The sequence below is a fragment of the Carica papaya genome, chromosome 1, assembly GCF_054855325.1.
Source record: "Carica papaya isolate Zhongbai chromosome 1, ASM5485532v1, whole genome shotgun sequence".
In the NCBI taxonomy this organism is placed as follows: domain Eukaryota; kingdom Viridiplantae; phylum Streptophyta; class Magnoliopsida; order Brassicales; family Caricaceae; genus Carica; species Carica papaya.
In genome coordinates, this window is record NC_142309.1 from 26026275 (window position 1) to 26040172 (window position 13898).

Genomic DNA, 13898 nt, shown 5'->3' on the forward strand with positions numbered 1-13898 from the left:
TCTTCAGAAACTTGACTTTTTTCTGAGTTTCAGTTTGAGAGGTAAGCGGATTGTAGCGTATTAGATAGTCAGATCTACTCCGTTTAAATTCTTTAGTTTTTTTATTTCTTACAATATGTTTATCAGTCAACGATGATCCAAAAGTTTCGAAAGAATAAAATTTCTTATCGTTCTCCATTCTCGCACGCGCTTTAGTTTTATGAAAGTCTTCTTCTTCGGAGCTATCGACCTGTAAAATTACTGTTCTGTCAATGACGATGAAAACTTATTCTCTCTGCACTTTCTGTAGTTATAGTATGAACTCACTAACATTCACGCACATATATATATATAGGTGTGCAATGTAATGCCGTCAGTTCTCCGATCTCCTGAAGGAAATAGGAAAAGTATATTTAAATCGAATTTCTTTTTTTTTTTTTTTGATGAATTTACATCGAATTAGGAAACTTTATATATACATATATATATATATATATATATATATTCGTGAAAGACGGTTTAAAATCTAAACAAAATTCTGGTATTGTTTTAATTCATTCCGTTAATTGATATCACCATGGACACTTGTTTATGGGCTTGATTTCAAATAATTTCATAAGTATAATTTTTTTAATTATAAATAAATTTCACGATTCCTACAATTATTTAACAATGTAATTAGCGTAAATTAATTTGTGTTTAGCTAAATATTAAGATTTTAATTTTTTGAAAATTAATTATATGTTTACAAAAAAAATAATAATAATTTTTGAAAAATATATTATCACTGTTTATTATATTAACGGAACAAATGAGTTAGTTGTTAATGTGAATATGAAAATTAACTCTAAGGAATATTAAGTAAGAGTCAATGTAAAGATAATGTTCTTAATTTTTATCTTAATTTATATTTTTATAGTATAATTTCGTAACTTAAAAATATTTAAAATAAATTAATTGTCATAATAGTATAATTATGCAATAATTAGTGATGAACTCGATTGTAATAATATTTTGAGTATCTAATTAATAAATATTTTTTTGCAAAGTATTTGAGATAGAGTTTTATAGTAGTTTGTTAGTAAATAATATTTAATTTAATTATTACGGTATTATGTCTTATTGTATTTATGTATCTCATATTTTATCATATATTATTTATTTTATTTGATATATTATAATAATATTTATTATTTATAATTTTAAATATCACTTGTTGATAAAAAATTAAGATAGAAATTTGAAAAATTTGCGCGATGAATAGGAAATAAAAGGGTGAAGGAGATTTGAGGCCGAGATATGAAAAAAATGGAAAAAAAAAATAAAGGAACGAAAAATATATATCATGATTTGATTACTGAAGCATTATATAGTTTATAGGCTTTTATTTGATATATAAAAATATTTTTAATTTTGTTTTAAAATTTATTTATTTTATACATGTTTCTATTACATATGCGTAAAATAGTTGAAGTAGAACAAAAAATATTTTTATAAATTTATATTTTTATAATTACGTAATTAATTTATTTTATAATATATATAATAAAAAAATAGAATTTCGAATATGCATTTAAAATACTAAATAAAACCTAAGTTTGGAAACCCAATATATTATTTTTTAATAATGAAATGTAAGATTACATTTCAAACAATACTTGAAAAACCATAACATTACATGAAATTACTTTAAGATATATACAAAATGACATTAAAAAATAAAATAAACTAAACAGTGCCTATACGCTGCGTATCGCAATTTAATATAAAACGGAAAGAGCCCAAACCCAAAGAGAGCCTAAATTTTGAAAATACAATGAACCATAGGGTTATTCATGTAACTTTGGTTCTTATATAAACACCTACTAGGGTTTCTTCTCTGCCCACGTAGTCAGTCTTTGAGCAGCCGCAGGAGGCATCGAACCCAGGTTTGCTCTCTTCTCTTTCTCCTTCTTTATTCGTATGGGTATGGCGAAAGTAGCATTCTTTCTCTCATCTTATTGCTTGTGTCCAGTTTCTTTGTGAGACAGGTTAGGGTAAAGCAAAAGAAAATTATGTTTTCAATATCATTTTCAATGTCGCTTCGCCTGTATCACTTAAAAGATTGAATGTAGGGTTTTTAACTTGTTTTGTTTAGCGTGCATTTTCTTATTGATAGAAACAGAGAGTTCTCTGCAACCGGACAATGTATTTTACTTTCTGGTTCCTTATAGATATGAAGGCGTATGACAGTGGATAACAAATTTTCCCCTTAGCGCAAATGGTACTGCAGCTTGTGTGACACTATTTGTTTCTTTTTATTGGTTTTCCCCATTTAGGAGGAGGAGGAGAATGTCTCACAGGAAGTTTGAGCATCCTAGGCATGGGTCCCTTGGATTTCTTCCAAGGAAGAGGGCTTCTCGTCACAGAGGAAAGGGTATGAATTTTTTACATGCCTATTCGATTGCGTATCTATCGGAGAAAGCATGCATGTTTGTTTTTGTTTTAGATTTTTCTGTGGATTCTAACTTTCATCATGCATCTATACCATGCTCGTATTGTTGTTGGATCTGATGCAGTGAAGGCATTCCCTAAGGATGATCCAAGCAAGCCTTGCAGCCTTACTGCCTTCATTGGTTACAAGGCTGGAATGACTCATATTGTCAGGGAGGTTGAAAAGCCCGGATCTAGTAAGTTGCTACCGCTTATTGGCAAACTTTATTTTGTCATCTTTGCTAGGCTTATCCTCTAGTTAATAGATAATTGGCCATTTGGAATATTTTCCAAACTTGGATTGAAATATTAGGTTAGAGGAGTGTTTTCATCATTTTTTTGTTATGTAAATTGACATATCAATATGCTGTAGATTCTGTTATATCTGGTGAAGGAGATTCCTGTGCTTCCTATTATTGTTTTTGTTGCACTGATGATATGATAACGCTTAGTTGCAATCAGGTTGTACAAAATATGGTTATGAGGTTTTTAAATATCTAAGTAGATGTACAATCAATCAAATAGTGTTATCATTTTTCTAGGTTGTTTATCCATGATTGAACCTTTGTTCACATTGTGTAGAGCTTCACAAAAAGGAAACTTGCGAGGCTGTTACAATTATTGAAACTCCTCCCATGGTTGTGGTTGGAGTTGTGGGGTATGTAAAGACCCCACGTGGCCTTCGCTCTTTGAACACTGTTTGGGCTCAGCATCTGAGTGAAGAGGTAAAGAGAAGGTTCTATAAGAACTGGTGCAAATCCAAGAAGAAGGCTTTCTCTAAGTACTCACAGCAGTATGAGTCTGAGGATGGTAAGAAGAACATCCAGGCACAGCTGGAGAAGATGAAGAAGTATGCAACAGTCATTCGAGTTTTGGCTCACACCCAGGTAAATTATCCGAGATTTTCAAATTAGAAATATGCTTTATTTATTTGATTCACAGTTCATAGTTATTTCTTTAGTGGTTTTTTAATGTGTCCTTGAATTCTTCTGGTTATGTTTGTGTTGCAGATTAGGAAGATGAAGGGATTGAAACAGAAGAAAGCTCATCTGATGGAGATTCAGGTCAATGGTGGGACTATTGCTCAGAAGGTGGATTATGCATACGGTTTCTTTGAAAAACAAATCCCCATAGATGCTGTTTTCCAGAAAGATGAAATGATTGATGTGATTGGTGTCACAAAGGGTAAAGGATATGAGGGTGTTGTGACCCGTTGGGGTGTAACCCGCCTTCCTCGCAAGACTCACAGGGGTCTTCGCAAGGTGGCTTGTATTGGTGCTTGGCATCCTGCCAGAGTATCATTTACAGTTGCCAGGGCTGGTCAGAATGGTTACCACCACCGTACTGAGATGAACAAGAAGATCTACAGGGTTGGTAAGACAGGTCAGGAGACCCACTCAGCAATGACGGAGTATGACAGGTTAGTAAGTCTATGGAACTGTTGAGTGTTTTACATGAATGTGATGAATATTATGTTCCATGGATTTATCTTCGTACAAAGTTGAGATCATTGTTTTAATTTGTTTGACATATAATAACTCTGTGAATCAGAACTGAGAAGGATATTACTCCAATTGGTGGTTTCCCCCACTATGGTGTGGTGAAGGACGATTATCTTATGATTAAGGGTTGCTGTGCCGGACCTAAGAAGAGGGTGGTCACACTCCGCCGGTCACTTCTTACACAGACATCTCGAGTGGCAATGGAAGAGATCAGACTCAAGTTCATTGACACTTCCTCAAAGTTTGGACATGGCCGCTTCCAGACAACACAGGAGAAGCAGAAGTTTTATGGACGGCTGAAGGCTTGATTATATGCTACCTTATCAGAAATCTAGTCATCATAGTAAAATAGGACATTTGGTTCTCTACCTTTGATACTTGTTCCATTGGATAATTTTGTTTTAAGTTTTGGATTGTTGAAGAGTTTGAACGTCCGTCTTTTTGTTTTGGATTAAGTAAACTTCTTGAAGATGGGTTACTTTTTGGCTTATTTATCTATTTGGTTTTTTTGTGGTTTGAATTTTATACTTGAGTGGAAGTATTGTTAATCTGTTGGCTTGGTACTTTTACTTAAAATCATCGTAGCAAGAGCCTTAAATACGTATTATCATCATAGCAAGAGTTAAAGTAAGAGTTAAGTGAACTTTAAGCCTTACTAATTCCACTCAGCTACATCTTTTTGGAAAATTTTACCTATTCTGCATCAACTTGTTGCATAGCCAAACTCCCATGTCTATCAGATGCCCCCTTGGATAAGCCTAACTTAAAAACTTAAAAATATATAAATCATATTAAGTTAAATTGGAAGACTAGTTGAAATATATTAAAAATATCCAACAGTCGGGTTTTTCCAGCTTTCGGAGTTTGAATTTGAAAATTGCAACAGAAAAAAAAAAAAAAAAAAAAAAAAAAGATTTCTAATAAAATAGTAATTACTGGTCTTTTTTCAGTTTATTAAATTTTCAAGCTTTATGCTCTCATACTTTTAAGTACTAACAATTTTGTAGAGATCGAAAAAATAATTGAACGTCCAAAAACTTTTTGAACTCAAAAAGGCATTATAAAGAGCTAAAAGTTCTCCAGATTTAAGACGGGAGGAACAAGTTTATCTGAACAACTCTTAGCTTTTCTAATTCAGTTCTCAGGACTGCATTTCAGTAATATCATGTCATGCCATATATCTCGAAAGAGAAAAGAAGCCCACGCAGGATTGTGTAATTAACTGATAAATCCTGAGAAAGCAAATCTGTACAGAACTGTCATACAGCATCAGAGATTAAACTGAAAGAATGTACTGCTCTATTATTTTCCTACAAGAAGAAACGTGTACACTTAACTCATTGTCAGCCATAATAGAAAAATTACTCCCTATCTTCAGACTAAAAGAGAAAAAAGGCCACTGAACACAAGCAAGCACTAGCTCAAACTACGAAGAGGTGCCTATAATCATTAGAAATATAATGCCTGTTTGCCCTTCATTTCTTCCCCTTCCTTCTCTACCTAAGAATAAATTATCAGCAGAGCAGGCATCCATTACTCTGTTAACTAAACGAGATCTTCCAACACCTCCAAGTCTAGGGATCAGGAAACAGCCTGGACTGGACCATTTGATCTGAATCCCCGACCACGTCCCCGCCCACGGCCCCTCCCCCTGCCTCTTCCTCGTCCGCGCATTCCGCCTGAAAACATGAAAATTGCATTGTTAAGAATAGAGATAACACATATTGCTTGAAACAAAGACTACAGAGTGAAAATTCTGAATTTTTTGCCTTTCTATAGATCCCAAAAGAATTCTTTAGCTCAGATACTACTGTTTACTCAATCTCAAGAGCAGAGGTTTTTCCATCTATTAAATCAGCAATGCTAGATTCAGTGATAAAACAAACCCACTGGAAATATGAAGCTATTATCAGATTCTACTGTCTACCCCTAGCCCCTGGCCTCTGCAACACTTGCCATTTATATGATTGTGCTTGTTTGCATACTTAACAATAGCAAATTGCTTGGAAAGCAAGAATCTGTTGCATTCAATCACAGCAGAATCAAGAGCGGCTGTTTAAGAGAGCATAAAATAAGAATCAGCAAGAGAATATATAGCACGAACACTACAGCTGCTAATTTTTTTAGTTTTGACAAGCAACGCAGAGTTGTCACAGCTTTTTAAATCCTTAGATTTTTTCTTTTTATGAGAGCAAAAGATAAAAGTTTACCACGGCCTTGAGCAACTCCTCCACCATAGTCATTATAAAAGCCAATTTCTTGGGACATATTTCTACCACCGAAACGTCTTCCTCCACGCCCACGAAATCTACTGCCTCTTCCACGACCTCTTCCCCTGCTACCATAACTGCGCCCATTGTCCCAGTTGACATCTCCATTGTAGTCCACTGCTTCATTATTCATGTTAGCCCCTGCATTAGAAGAAGACAAAACAACCCATTATTATTGTTTATCCTATGAAACAGTAACTGGTTAAACAATTCGTACTTCAGCTCCAATATATGGCAATTCACTTTGTTAGGGGAAATAATATATGACTTAAAAAAAAGGATTTGAGGAAATCTCAGCATTAGAAAACAGAATTTTCATTTGCATACGAGTTCATGAGATCAAATCACGTGAAAACCTCCTCTCTTTGCATGTTTGTTTATAATCATATAGATGCAATATTTCAAATCAAAGTATTTCACACTCACCTCTTCCTCTTCCTCGACCACGGCGTCCTCGTCCCCGATTATAAGGAGAGCCCTCTATAGCTACATAAAAAAGAAATATTCATTATATCTTAAAGAGAACAACATTTATCTGCATAGTCATTATTTTACCTCCATCATAATCATGTTCATTCCATGGTTTCACTTGATCAGCAGGAATAGGTGGTTGGTAACTGCAATGATAGTAGTAAAATCCAATCCAGTAAGAGACAAGTGGCCTTAAGGATATGCTTCTCTGCGTAGCTAAACCATCAAATATAATAAGGAAATGCTGATTATGAGATTGTGATTCTGAAAGCTTGTACGGTATATAAGCGTCATAACATCATTAATCATTTTGAAAATCCTTGGCATCGTATTATTAGAAAAAGTTGCAAAATACTAGAATTAGTTGTAAATTTTCCAAATAATTTATGTTTTGTTGATCAAAAAACACAAATTTCCAAATTCCAGTTCAAAAGGCAAGATTGCAGTGAGACATTTTAGTGGTTGTTTTTGGGAGTCAAAGATAATAGTAAGGCATCTTCACACTAAAAGATTGCCCGGAAATATGGACGTCATGTTGACAATTCTCCTAGGCAATATGTAAAGATAAGACAAAAGAGAAAAGAAAAACCTCTACTAAATAGAAATATATGCATCCAATAAATGTACTGGCTTTACCACGCGAACATTTAATACAGTTTGATCAATGATTAAACCTAGTAAGCAATGAAAGGTAGGTAAGAATGCTAGACTTTACCCTGTGGAGGATGTATCCAGTTCCTTCTTCGACAAAGTGATGGTTATCACTGAAACATGGCGAGTAGTTTCCAGCCTGCAATTTGGAAATCAAACAAAAAAAAAGGCAAAAGAGAAATCTAAGTATTATCAACATCGTGCACTCTAAGCTAATAAAGGTAATTTAGAAAACACAAGCTCTTACGGAAGAAGACCCTCTTCGAGCGGCTCCCACATGTCTGTTATGTCAGTAGAACCAATTGAAGTGTTCTGATGAAGTCCAGCAATCCTTCTCTGGAAGACAAAAAAAAAATTGAGGCCATACAAGGTATTTGTATGACCAATCACGTGCGGGATAGTGAAGGATCAGGTCAAGACGTATAAAGAATAAAGAAAACGAAAGAAACCATAGAAGTATAGAATTACCTTAATCAATTCAGCAATCATCACAGTCTTGTTTATCGCCCTGCCCATTGCTTTCAGAGCAATTTCATTTGATCCTTTCTCCTGTTGGAAACAAGAGCAATATCCAATGATATAAATCATTTTAAAACGTAGAACGCATTCTCCAGCAAAATCAAAGCCAACAAATCATCACATTAAAATGATCAGACAGAAATTTAAGTTACCAACGGACAAATAGACATTTTTTTTTGGATTTTCTAAATCCAGTTCCTCAAGTGAGATCTGAGTAACCAACGATAATAAAGTTATTTTAAAAACGGAAAAAAAAAAGAACGGAAAACGCATTCCATCAAATATATGCACACAATGTGAAATCACTGCTACATCAAATTCCTCTTCTCCTTCCTTCAGATTGTGAAATGCTTTCTATCTGCATACATAAATTCAATTGATACGCCTACCTGCTTGTTTAAACTTGAACACATTATACATGTATAAATAAATAACAGAGAATGGGAAAGAGGAAGAACCTGAAGGAGAGTAGTGGCATAAGTGATATAGTTCCTCATTCTGCCCTGCGTAGTAATACGAATCTCATTCTCGTTAATCGGCGTTTCTGGCCTCGGCTTCTCCACTCTTTGGTACCGATCCATCTCTATAATTAACAAATATAATTATGACAAAAACATAGAGTAAGATCAAGTTCCAGAGCAAAATAGATCTGGAGGCGCCAAAAACCAAAAAGAAACAAGATTTTTCTTGAGATAATCACCCGTTCGGCCTCTTCCCTGCAAGTTTCCTGTGTTTTTTGAGTTTTTTTCTATTTTTTAAAAAAAAAAAACCAGAGTGAAAAAGAAGAAAAAATGGAGTAAATTTTTGTGTAGTGAAGAGTGAAGGAGGGAGAGGGAGTAGGGTTTGAAAATGGAGTGCGGTCGTATCGCCAAGGAGACCGCCTGATTCAACTGATGACGACGTGGATGATGATGAGATATGCTTTGTACTTTTCAGCTATCCATGGCCCCCGCAAAAAGTGAAACAAACGGTTCGTCTTTCGACTCGTGCGGTTTTATCTGGCCAATATAAATTTGACACTTGTCAATGTCGCCGATGGAGGACGCAGTTTCATGCTAGGTTGTTAGATCGAACCGGCGTCGTTTTACGGTGTCTCCATGCTTGGGGACTAGCTGATCCGTACGAGATTGCATGGCCCACTGGCATAGTGTCAGATCTGAGAATACGTTGTTTTTTTTTTTTTTTGTGGATTACCTCATTGTTTCACCCGTTAAATATTCTTGTTTTTCCCTTGAACACTCATTTTTGTAATATTTTTTAATTTTAAAAAATGTATATTATTGAAAATTTTAGTTACTTACATAATATCCTCTAAATCATAGTTTTAATCTTTCGGTTGATCAAACTTTTTCTTCTTTAATTATAATTTATCATATAGGCATAAATAAAATTCGGCAGATAAATTAATTCAAAACTTTTTGCAATAAATATGTTCTTATATTATTATATATAAATTAACAGTTAAAACTAATAAAAGAATAATTATGTACTCTATTTTTAATTCAACAAATTTATATTTAAATATAAAAATTTAATCTATTTTAATTTTAAATTTTCATATATTAATAATATAGATGTAATAATTGTGAATTTATAGTATAAGATTTAAATAGTAAAGTAAGAAATCTTTTATTAATTTAAATAATTAAAATTTATATTAAAAGTTGAACAAGTCCTTCGTGTTTATTATTTTTATTTTATTTTTGTTACTATATTTTTATGAGTATATTCATTTTATCCGATATTTTAAAATATATTTTGATTCAATGACAAACTCTTATTATATCTAGTAACATAAAAATTTGCCCTCACGCAATATTTAAATTTGATATAAAAAAATATAATAAAATAATCAAAAACTTGTTACTATCTTATTTATAATTATTTTTTGATACATTTAAAAGAACAATTATCTTAACCCATTTATAGAACTTGAACAATTAATCTTTTATAGCAATATTGTTTTTTTTTTTTTTTGGCTTTTTGAATGATAAACCTATTTATAAGGTTTAGATTGTTCTCATTTTGCTTGTTACTGCTAAGATAATTAATTTTTTCAATTACAAATCAATATTTTGATTGCTTAAAAATTTTAATCATGAATTTATTTATAATTTTTATATTTTATTGCCTGAAAGTATAATTTTAATCTCTTATTTGTCTAAATACTTATATATATTTGTTGGTACGAGACCTTTCAAAAAATAAAATATTTTTCTACTTCACTTGTGAATAACAATATTGAAACTTACTTTTATTCTGTAACGACCTCGGAAATGTGAAAATGAAATGAGTATTTAAACACATAAAATGCGGAAGTGAGATTAAAATTTCAGTTAACATCGCTTACACGAAAACCAAAAACGTACTTAAAATATAAAAGATTAAACTAACTAAAAGAGAAACTCGAAAATAAAACTATGAGTATGACTACAGAATCTCTAGGCATCCCCTTCGTCGTCCTCCTGCGGAACGGGCTCGGGAACCATATCTTCCTGATCTGAAATTGTTAAATAAGGAGTGAGCTACACTATCCCAGTAAGAACATCACGATATCTCACCGTCACGGAGGTAAAGGTGGGTAGAAAAACACAAAAGACCAACGGAGCATGATTTACAACAAATCCTTTTATTCATGATAAAACTTTTACCATCCACTTACCTCGGTGGAATTCATGAAACAATATAAGAAAACAATAACATTATCACAATCATGGAATAATATAAGCTGTAAAACATAGCACTTATCACGCCTTTTGTAATTCAATCATTATACCACATATCCTTTTCTCATTTACCAGCCTACTAGTATCTATGGGGGTCCATAGGGGTCCCGCTACCCGTTAACCTTTAACATTCATAATCAGTTTCCAGGGCCGTCCCCATACCCCGTCCGGTATGGGCGCCAAAACCATAAACCTCAATACCTCGTCCGGTATGAGGGTGAAACGGGCCGTCCCCATACCTCGTCCGGTATGGGCGCCAAAACCATAAACCTCAATACCCCGTCCGGTATGAGGGTGAAACGGGCCGTCCCCATACCCCGTCCGGTATGGGCGCCAAAACCATAAGATCTCCATACCCCGTCCGGCATGTGAGACCACAATCCTGGTAGGGTTCCCTACGGACCCGGTCCGTCCACCATCTCCCACGATATCTAGTCAGGCTGACCCCATCATACAATTATCAGTCTACACAATCTTTCATTTTTCTTTTCCTCAATAAGCATCATCAATTCATATTTAAACAAGTAAATCGTAATTCATGCCAAACAGACAACATACAGTATCAGTTCTTCAGTCTTTCAACCCATAATTAATAAAACAGTAATATATGCACTCAAAACTATAAAATGAACACATCAAACCTCATAATGCATTTAAAGCTGTGAAACAGGCCAAATAACAGTAAATCATCAATCACACTAGACTCGGGCTCCATTAGCAACCTTAAGCAATTTCACACATGCGTTAATTCAAGAGATACCGTTTTATCATTTTGAACTTTAATACCGTGATAGGAGATAGGGTGAGGGGTCCTTACTTGTTTTCGGGATCCGAATACGATTCACAGTGCGCCTACAGGCCGTCCCTAATTTTTCCTGAATTTTTTCCGGAGAACTGAAACACACTAACGGTACCTGCACGTGTTCCAAAAAATCTCAAATTAGGCTCAGGGCCCCTTTTTGGCCAATATCGCAACTCCGGCACGGCGGCGATTCGCCTCGGGTTGGCTGTTTTCGGCCGTTTCCGGCCGAATTCGGCCACACTCGCATCGGTCCCTGCGAGAAAACAACCCTAGGGCCCTCGGGGGGCCAAAAAATCACGGAGAAACGGAGCTTACTGGCGGCGGCGCTCTCGGGCGCGGCGGCTCTCCGGCGAGGTCGTGGTTTGGTGATTCGGCTCCGGTCAACCTGTAGAGAAAAGAATGGTGATCACGGTGATAAAAAAATTGCATCAAACGGAGGCCGGGAAGGGCCTCGTCGGAGGCAAAAATCGAGAGGGGGCGCGGCGGCGCCGCTGGTCTTCGGCCGCGTATTTCGGCCGTTTGGCCGAGATTTTGACTTCGATTTGGCCACAGGAGGAATCAGCGTGGAAAAACGAGTCGGGGGTATGAAATTTACCTCGATCGGCGGTCAGAAATTTCCCCGGTGCGGCGGCGGGTGGCGGCGGTCGGCCTCTGGTTCGTCTTCTCTGGCGAGCGGCAGGCGGCTAGGGTTTGTGGTCTGGTGTGGGGGTTCTATTTATAACCCCTTGCCTTTTGATCTCAGCCGTTCATTTTGTTTTAATCTGGGTCGTTCGTTTTTGATTGAATCTGGGCCGTCCGTGCTATTGTATCTGGGCCGTCCGATCGCGCGATTGATCTGGGCCGTCCGATCGTGCCCACACGGATCGCCAACGTGGCCCGTTCCGGAGCGACGTGGTCTTGCCACGTGGCAGGCCCCGGTTGGCCGGGACTGCTGACGTGGCTGCCGACGTAGCTTTTTTTTTTCTCGGTCCGAGCGCTACAACTCTCCCCCCCATAAAGAAATTTGGTCCCCAAATTTGCCTCATTACTCTTGATCAAACATATGGGGATATTGGGCCCTAAATTCTGATTTCAGTTCCCAAGTCGCCTCCTTGGGCGTGTGGTTCTGCCACATGACTTTTACAAATGATATTTCCTGGTTGCGGAGTATTCTGCTTTCTCGGTCCGTGATACTGACCGGTACTTCTTCATAAGACAAGTCTTCTCGGAGTGGAAGCGGTTCGTGAGCCAAGACATGAGAAGGGTCCGGATTGTACTTACGTAGCATAGATACATGAAACACATTATGAACCTGGGAGAGCTCAGGAGGCAGTGCAAGTCTGTAGGCAGTGGTAACAATCTTGTCTAAGATTTCAAAGGGTCCAATATATCTGGGGTTTAATTTTCCCCTCATGCCGAACCTGCTAATTCCCTTGAAGGGGGTGACTTTAAGGAACACCCGGTCGCCTTTCTCAAAGGCCAGGTCCCTTCTCCGGGTATCGGCATAACTCTTCTGCCTACTCTGAGCTGTCTGGATGTTCTTCTTGATCTTAACTATCTTGGACGTGGTTTCTTCTACCAAATCCGGGCCAAACAATCTTCTATCGCCCACTTCCTCCCAACAGATCGGCGACCTGCATGGACGCCCGTATAGCGCCTCGTATGGGGCCATGCCGATGCTTGCTTGGTAGCTGTTGTTGTAAGCAAACTCTATCAGGGGTAGGTGGTCGTCCCAATGGCCCCCGGAGTCAAGGACACAAGCTCGGAGCATATCCTCCAGCGTACGAATTGTCCTCTTTGATTGTCCATCGGTTTGGGGGTGGAAGGCAGTACTAAGAGACAGCTTTGTTCCCATAGCTTGCTGGAAACTATTCCAAAACCGAGAAGTGAATCTGGGATCCCTGTCGGATACCACTGTTACTGGAACTCCATGTAGTCTGACTACCTCCCGGATATACATTCTTGCCAACTTGTCCAAGGGGTCAGTCATTTTGATGGCCAGGAAGTGGGAAGACTTAGTGAGTCGGTCAACAATTACCCATATAGCATCATGTCCCGATCGTGCCTTGGGTAGTCCCGATACGAAGTCCATGGTGATATGTTCCCACTTCCACTCTGGAATCGGTAAAGGCTGAAGTAACCCACCCGGGCGTTGATGTTCTGCTTTGACCTGCTGACATACCAAACACTTAGACACAAAGTCGGCTATATCTCTCTTCATCCCATTCCACCAGAACCGAGGTCGCATAGTTTGGTACATTTTCGTACTTCCTGGATGCATGACGAACCTTGAGCTATGGGACTCTGTCATGATGTCTCTTCTTAACTCACTGTCATCTGGGACACACACTCTGTCCCTGAAACAAATCAATCCGTCGGCGGAGATCTGAAATTCTGAGCTCACTCCCTGTTCTGCACTCTTCTTGCGGGTTACCAGGGCGGGGTCGACTGACTGCGCTTCCTTTATTCTTTGGATTAACTCGGGTTGGACTGCTAGGTGGCCCAAACATGTGACTCTCTTCAGGTC

The 13898-nt window shown here is 37.0% G+C and overlaps 2 protein-coding genes across 5 annotated transcripts; one reads left to right on the top strand and one right to left on the bottom strand.

Moving 5' to 3' along the window:
• Positions 1-1760: 1760 nt before the first annotated feature.
• Positions 1761-4473, top strand: LOC110815188 (ribosomal protein 1). The gene is made up of 6 exons (XM_022042852.2): positions 1761-1907; positions 2298-2395; positions 2538-2648; positions 3034-3338; positions 3462-3871; positions 4003-4473. Exons 2-6 carry the CDS (start codon positions 2311-2313, stop codon positions 4259-4261), a joined length of 1170 nt encoding a protein of 389 aa, XP_021898544.1. The 5' UTR covers positions 1761-1907; positions 2298-2310; the 3' UTR covers positions 4262-4473.
• A 756-nt stretch (positions 4474-5229) lies between these two features.
• On the bottom strand, positions 5230-8784 carry LOC110815236 (uncharacterized). 4 transcript variants are annotated; one of them, XM_022042919.2, is made up of 10 exons: positions 8565-8784; positions 8323-8447; positions 7814-7894; positions 7593-7681; positions 7410-7484; positions 6779-6840; positions 6650-6703; positions 6164-6364; positions 5944-6005; positions 5230-5632 (listed from the first exon to the last, which is right to left on the bottom strand). In XM_022042919.2, the coding sequence occupies exons 2-10, from the start codon at positions 8443-8445 to the stop codon at positions 5528-5530; spliced, it is 852 nt and encodes a 283-aa protein (XP_021898611.1). In that variant the 5' UTR covers positions 8446-8447; positions 8565-8784; the 3' UTR covers positions 5230-5527. The 4 variants fall into 4 exon arrangements, with proteins under 4 accessions (XP_021898611.1, XP_021898610.1, XP_088079379.1 ...); XM_022042918.2 differs by having other exon boundaries at positions 6650-6709; positions 8565-8774; XM_088223253.1 differs by having other exon boundaries at positions 6650-6709; positions 8323-8774.
• Positions 8785-13898: the final 5114 nt, after the last annotated feature.

Excerpts from the sequence above, each read along its gene's own strand:
- LOC110815188 (XM_022042852.2), top strand. The coding sequence starts at position 2,311 with ATGTCTCACAGGAAGTTTGAGCATCCTAGGCATGGGTCCCTTGGATTT. Across the intron at positions 2,396-2,537 it reads TTCTCGTCACAGAGGAAAGG|TGAAGGCATTCCCTAAGGAT; the intron begins GTATGAATTTTT and ends GATCTGATGCAG. Across the intron at positions 3,872-4,002 it reads GCAATGACGGAGTATGACAG|AACTGAGAAGGATATTACTC; the intron begins GTTAGTAAGTCT and ends TCTGTGAATCAG.
- LOC110815236 (XM_022042918.2), bottom strand. The coding sequence starts at position 8,445 with ATGGATCGGTACCAAAGAGTGGAGAAGCCGAGGCCAGAAACGCCGATT. Across the intron at positions 7,485-7,592 it reads CTCGAAGAGGGTCTTCTTCC|GCTGGAAACTACTCGCCATG; the intron begins GTAAGAGCTTGT and ends TCCAAATTGCAG. Across the intron at positions 6,006-6,163 it reads AGGAGTTGCTCAAGGCCGTG|CCGCTCTTGATTCTGCTGTG; the intron begins GTAAACTTTTAT and ends TCTCTTAAACAG.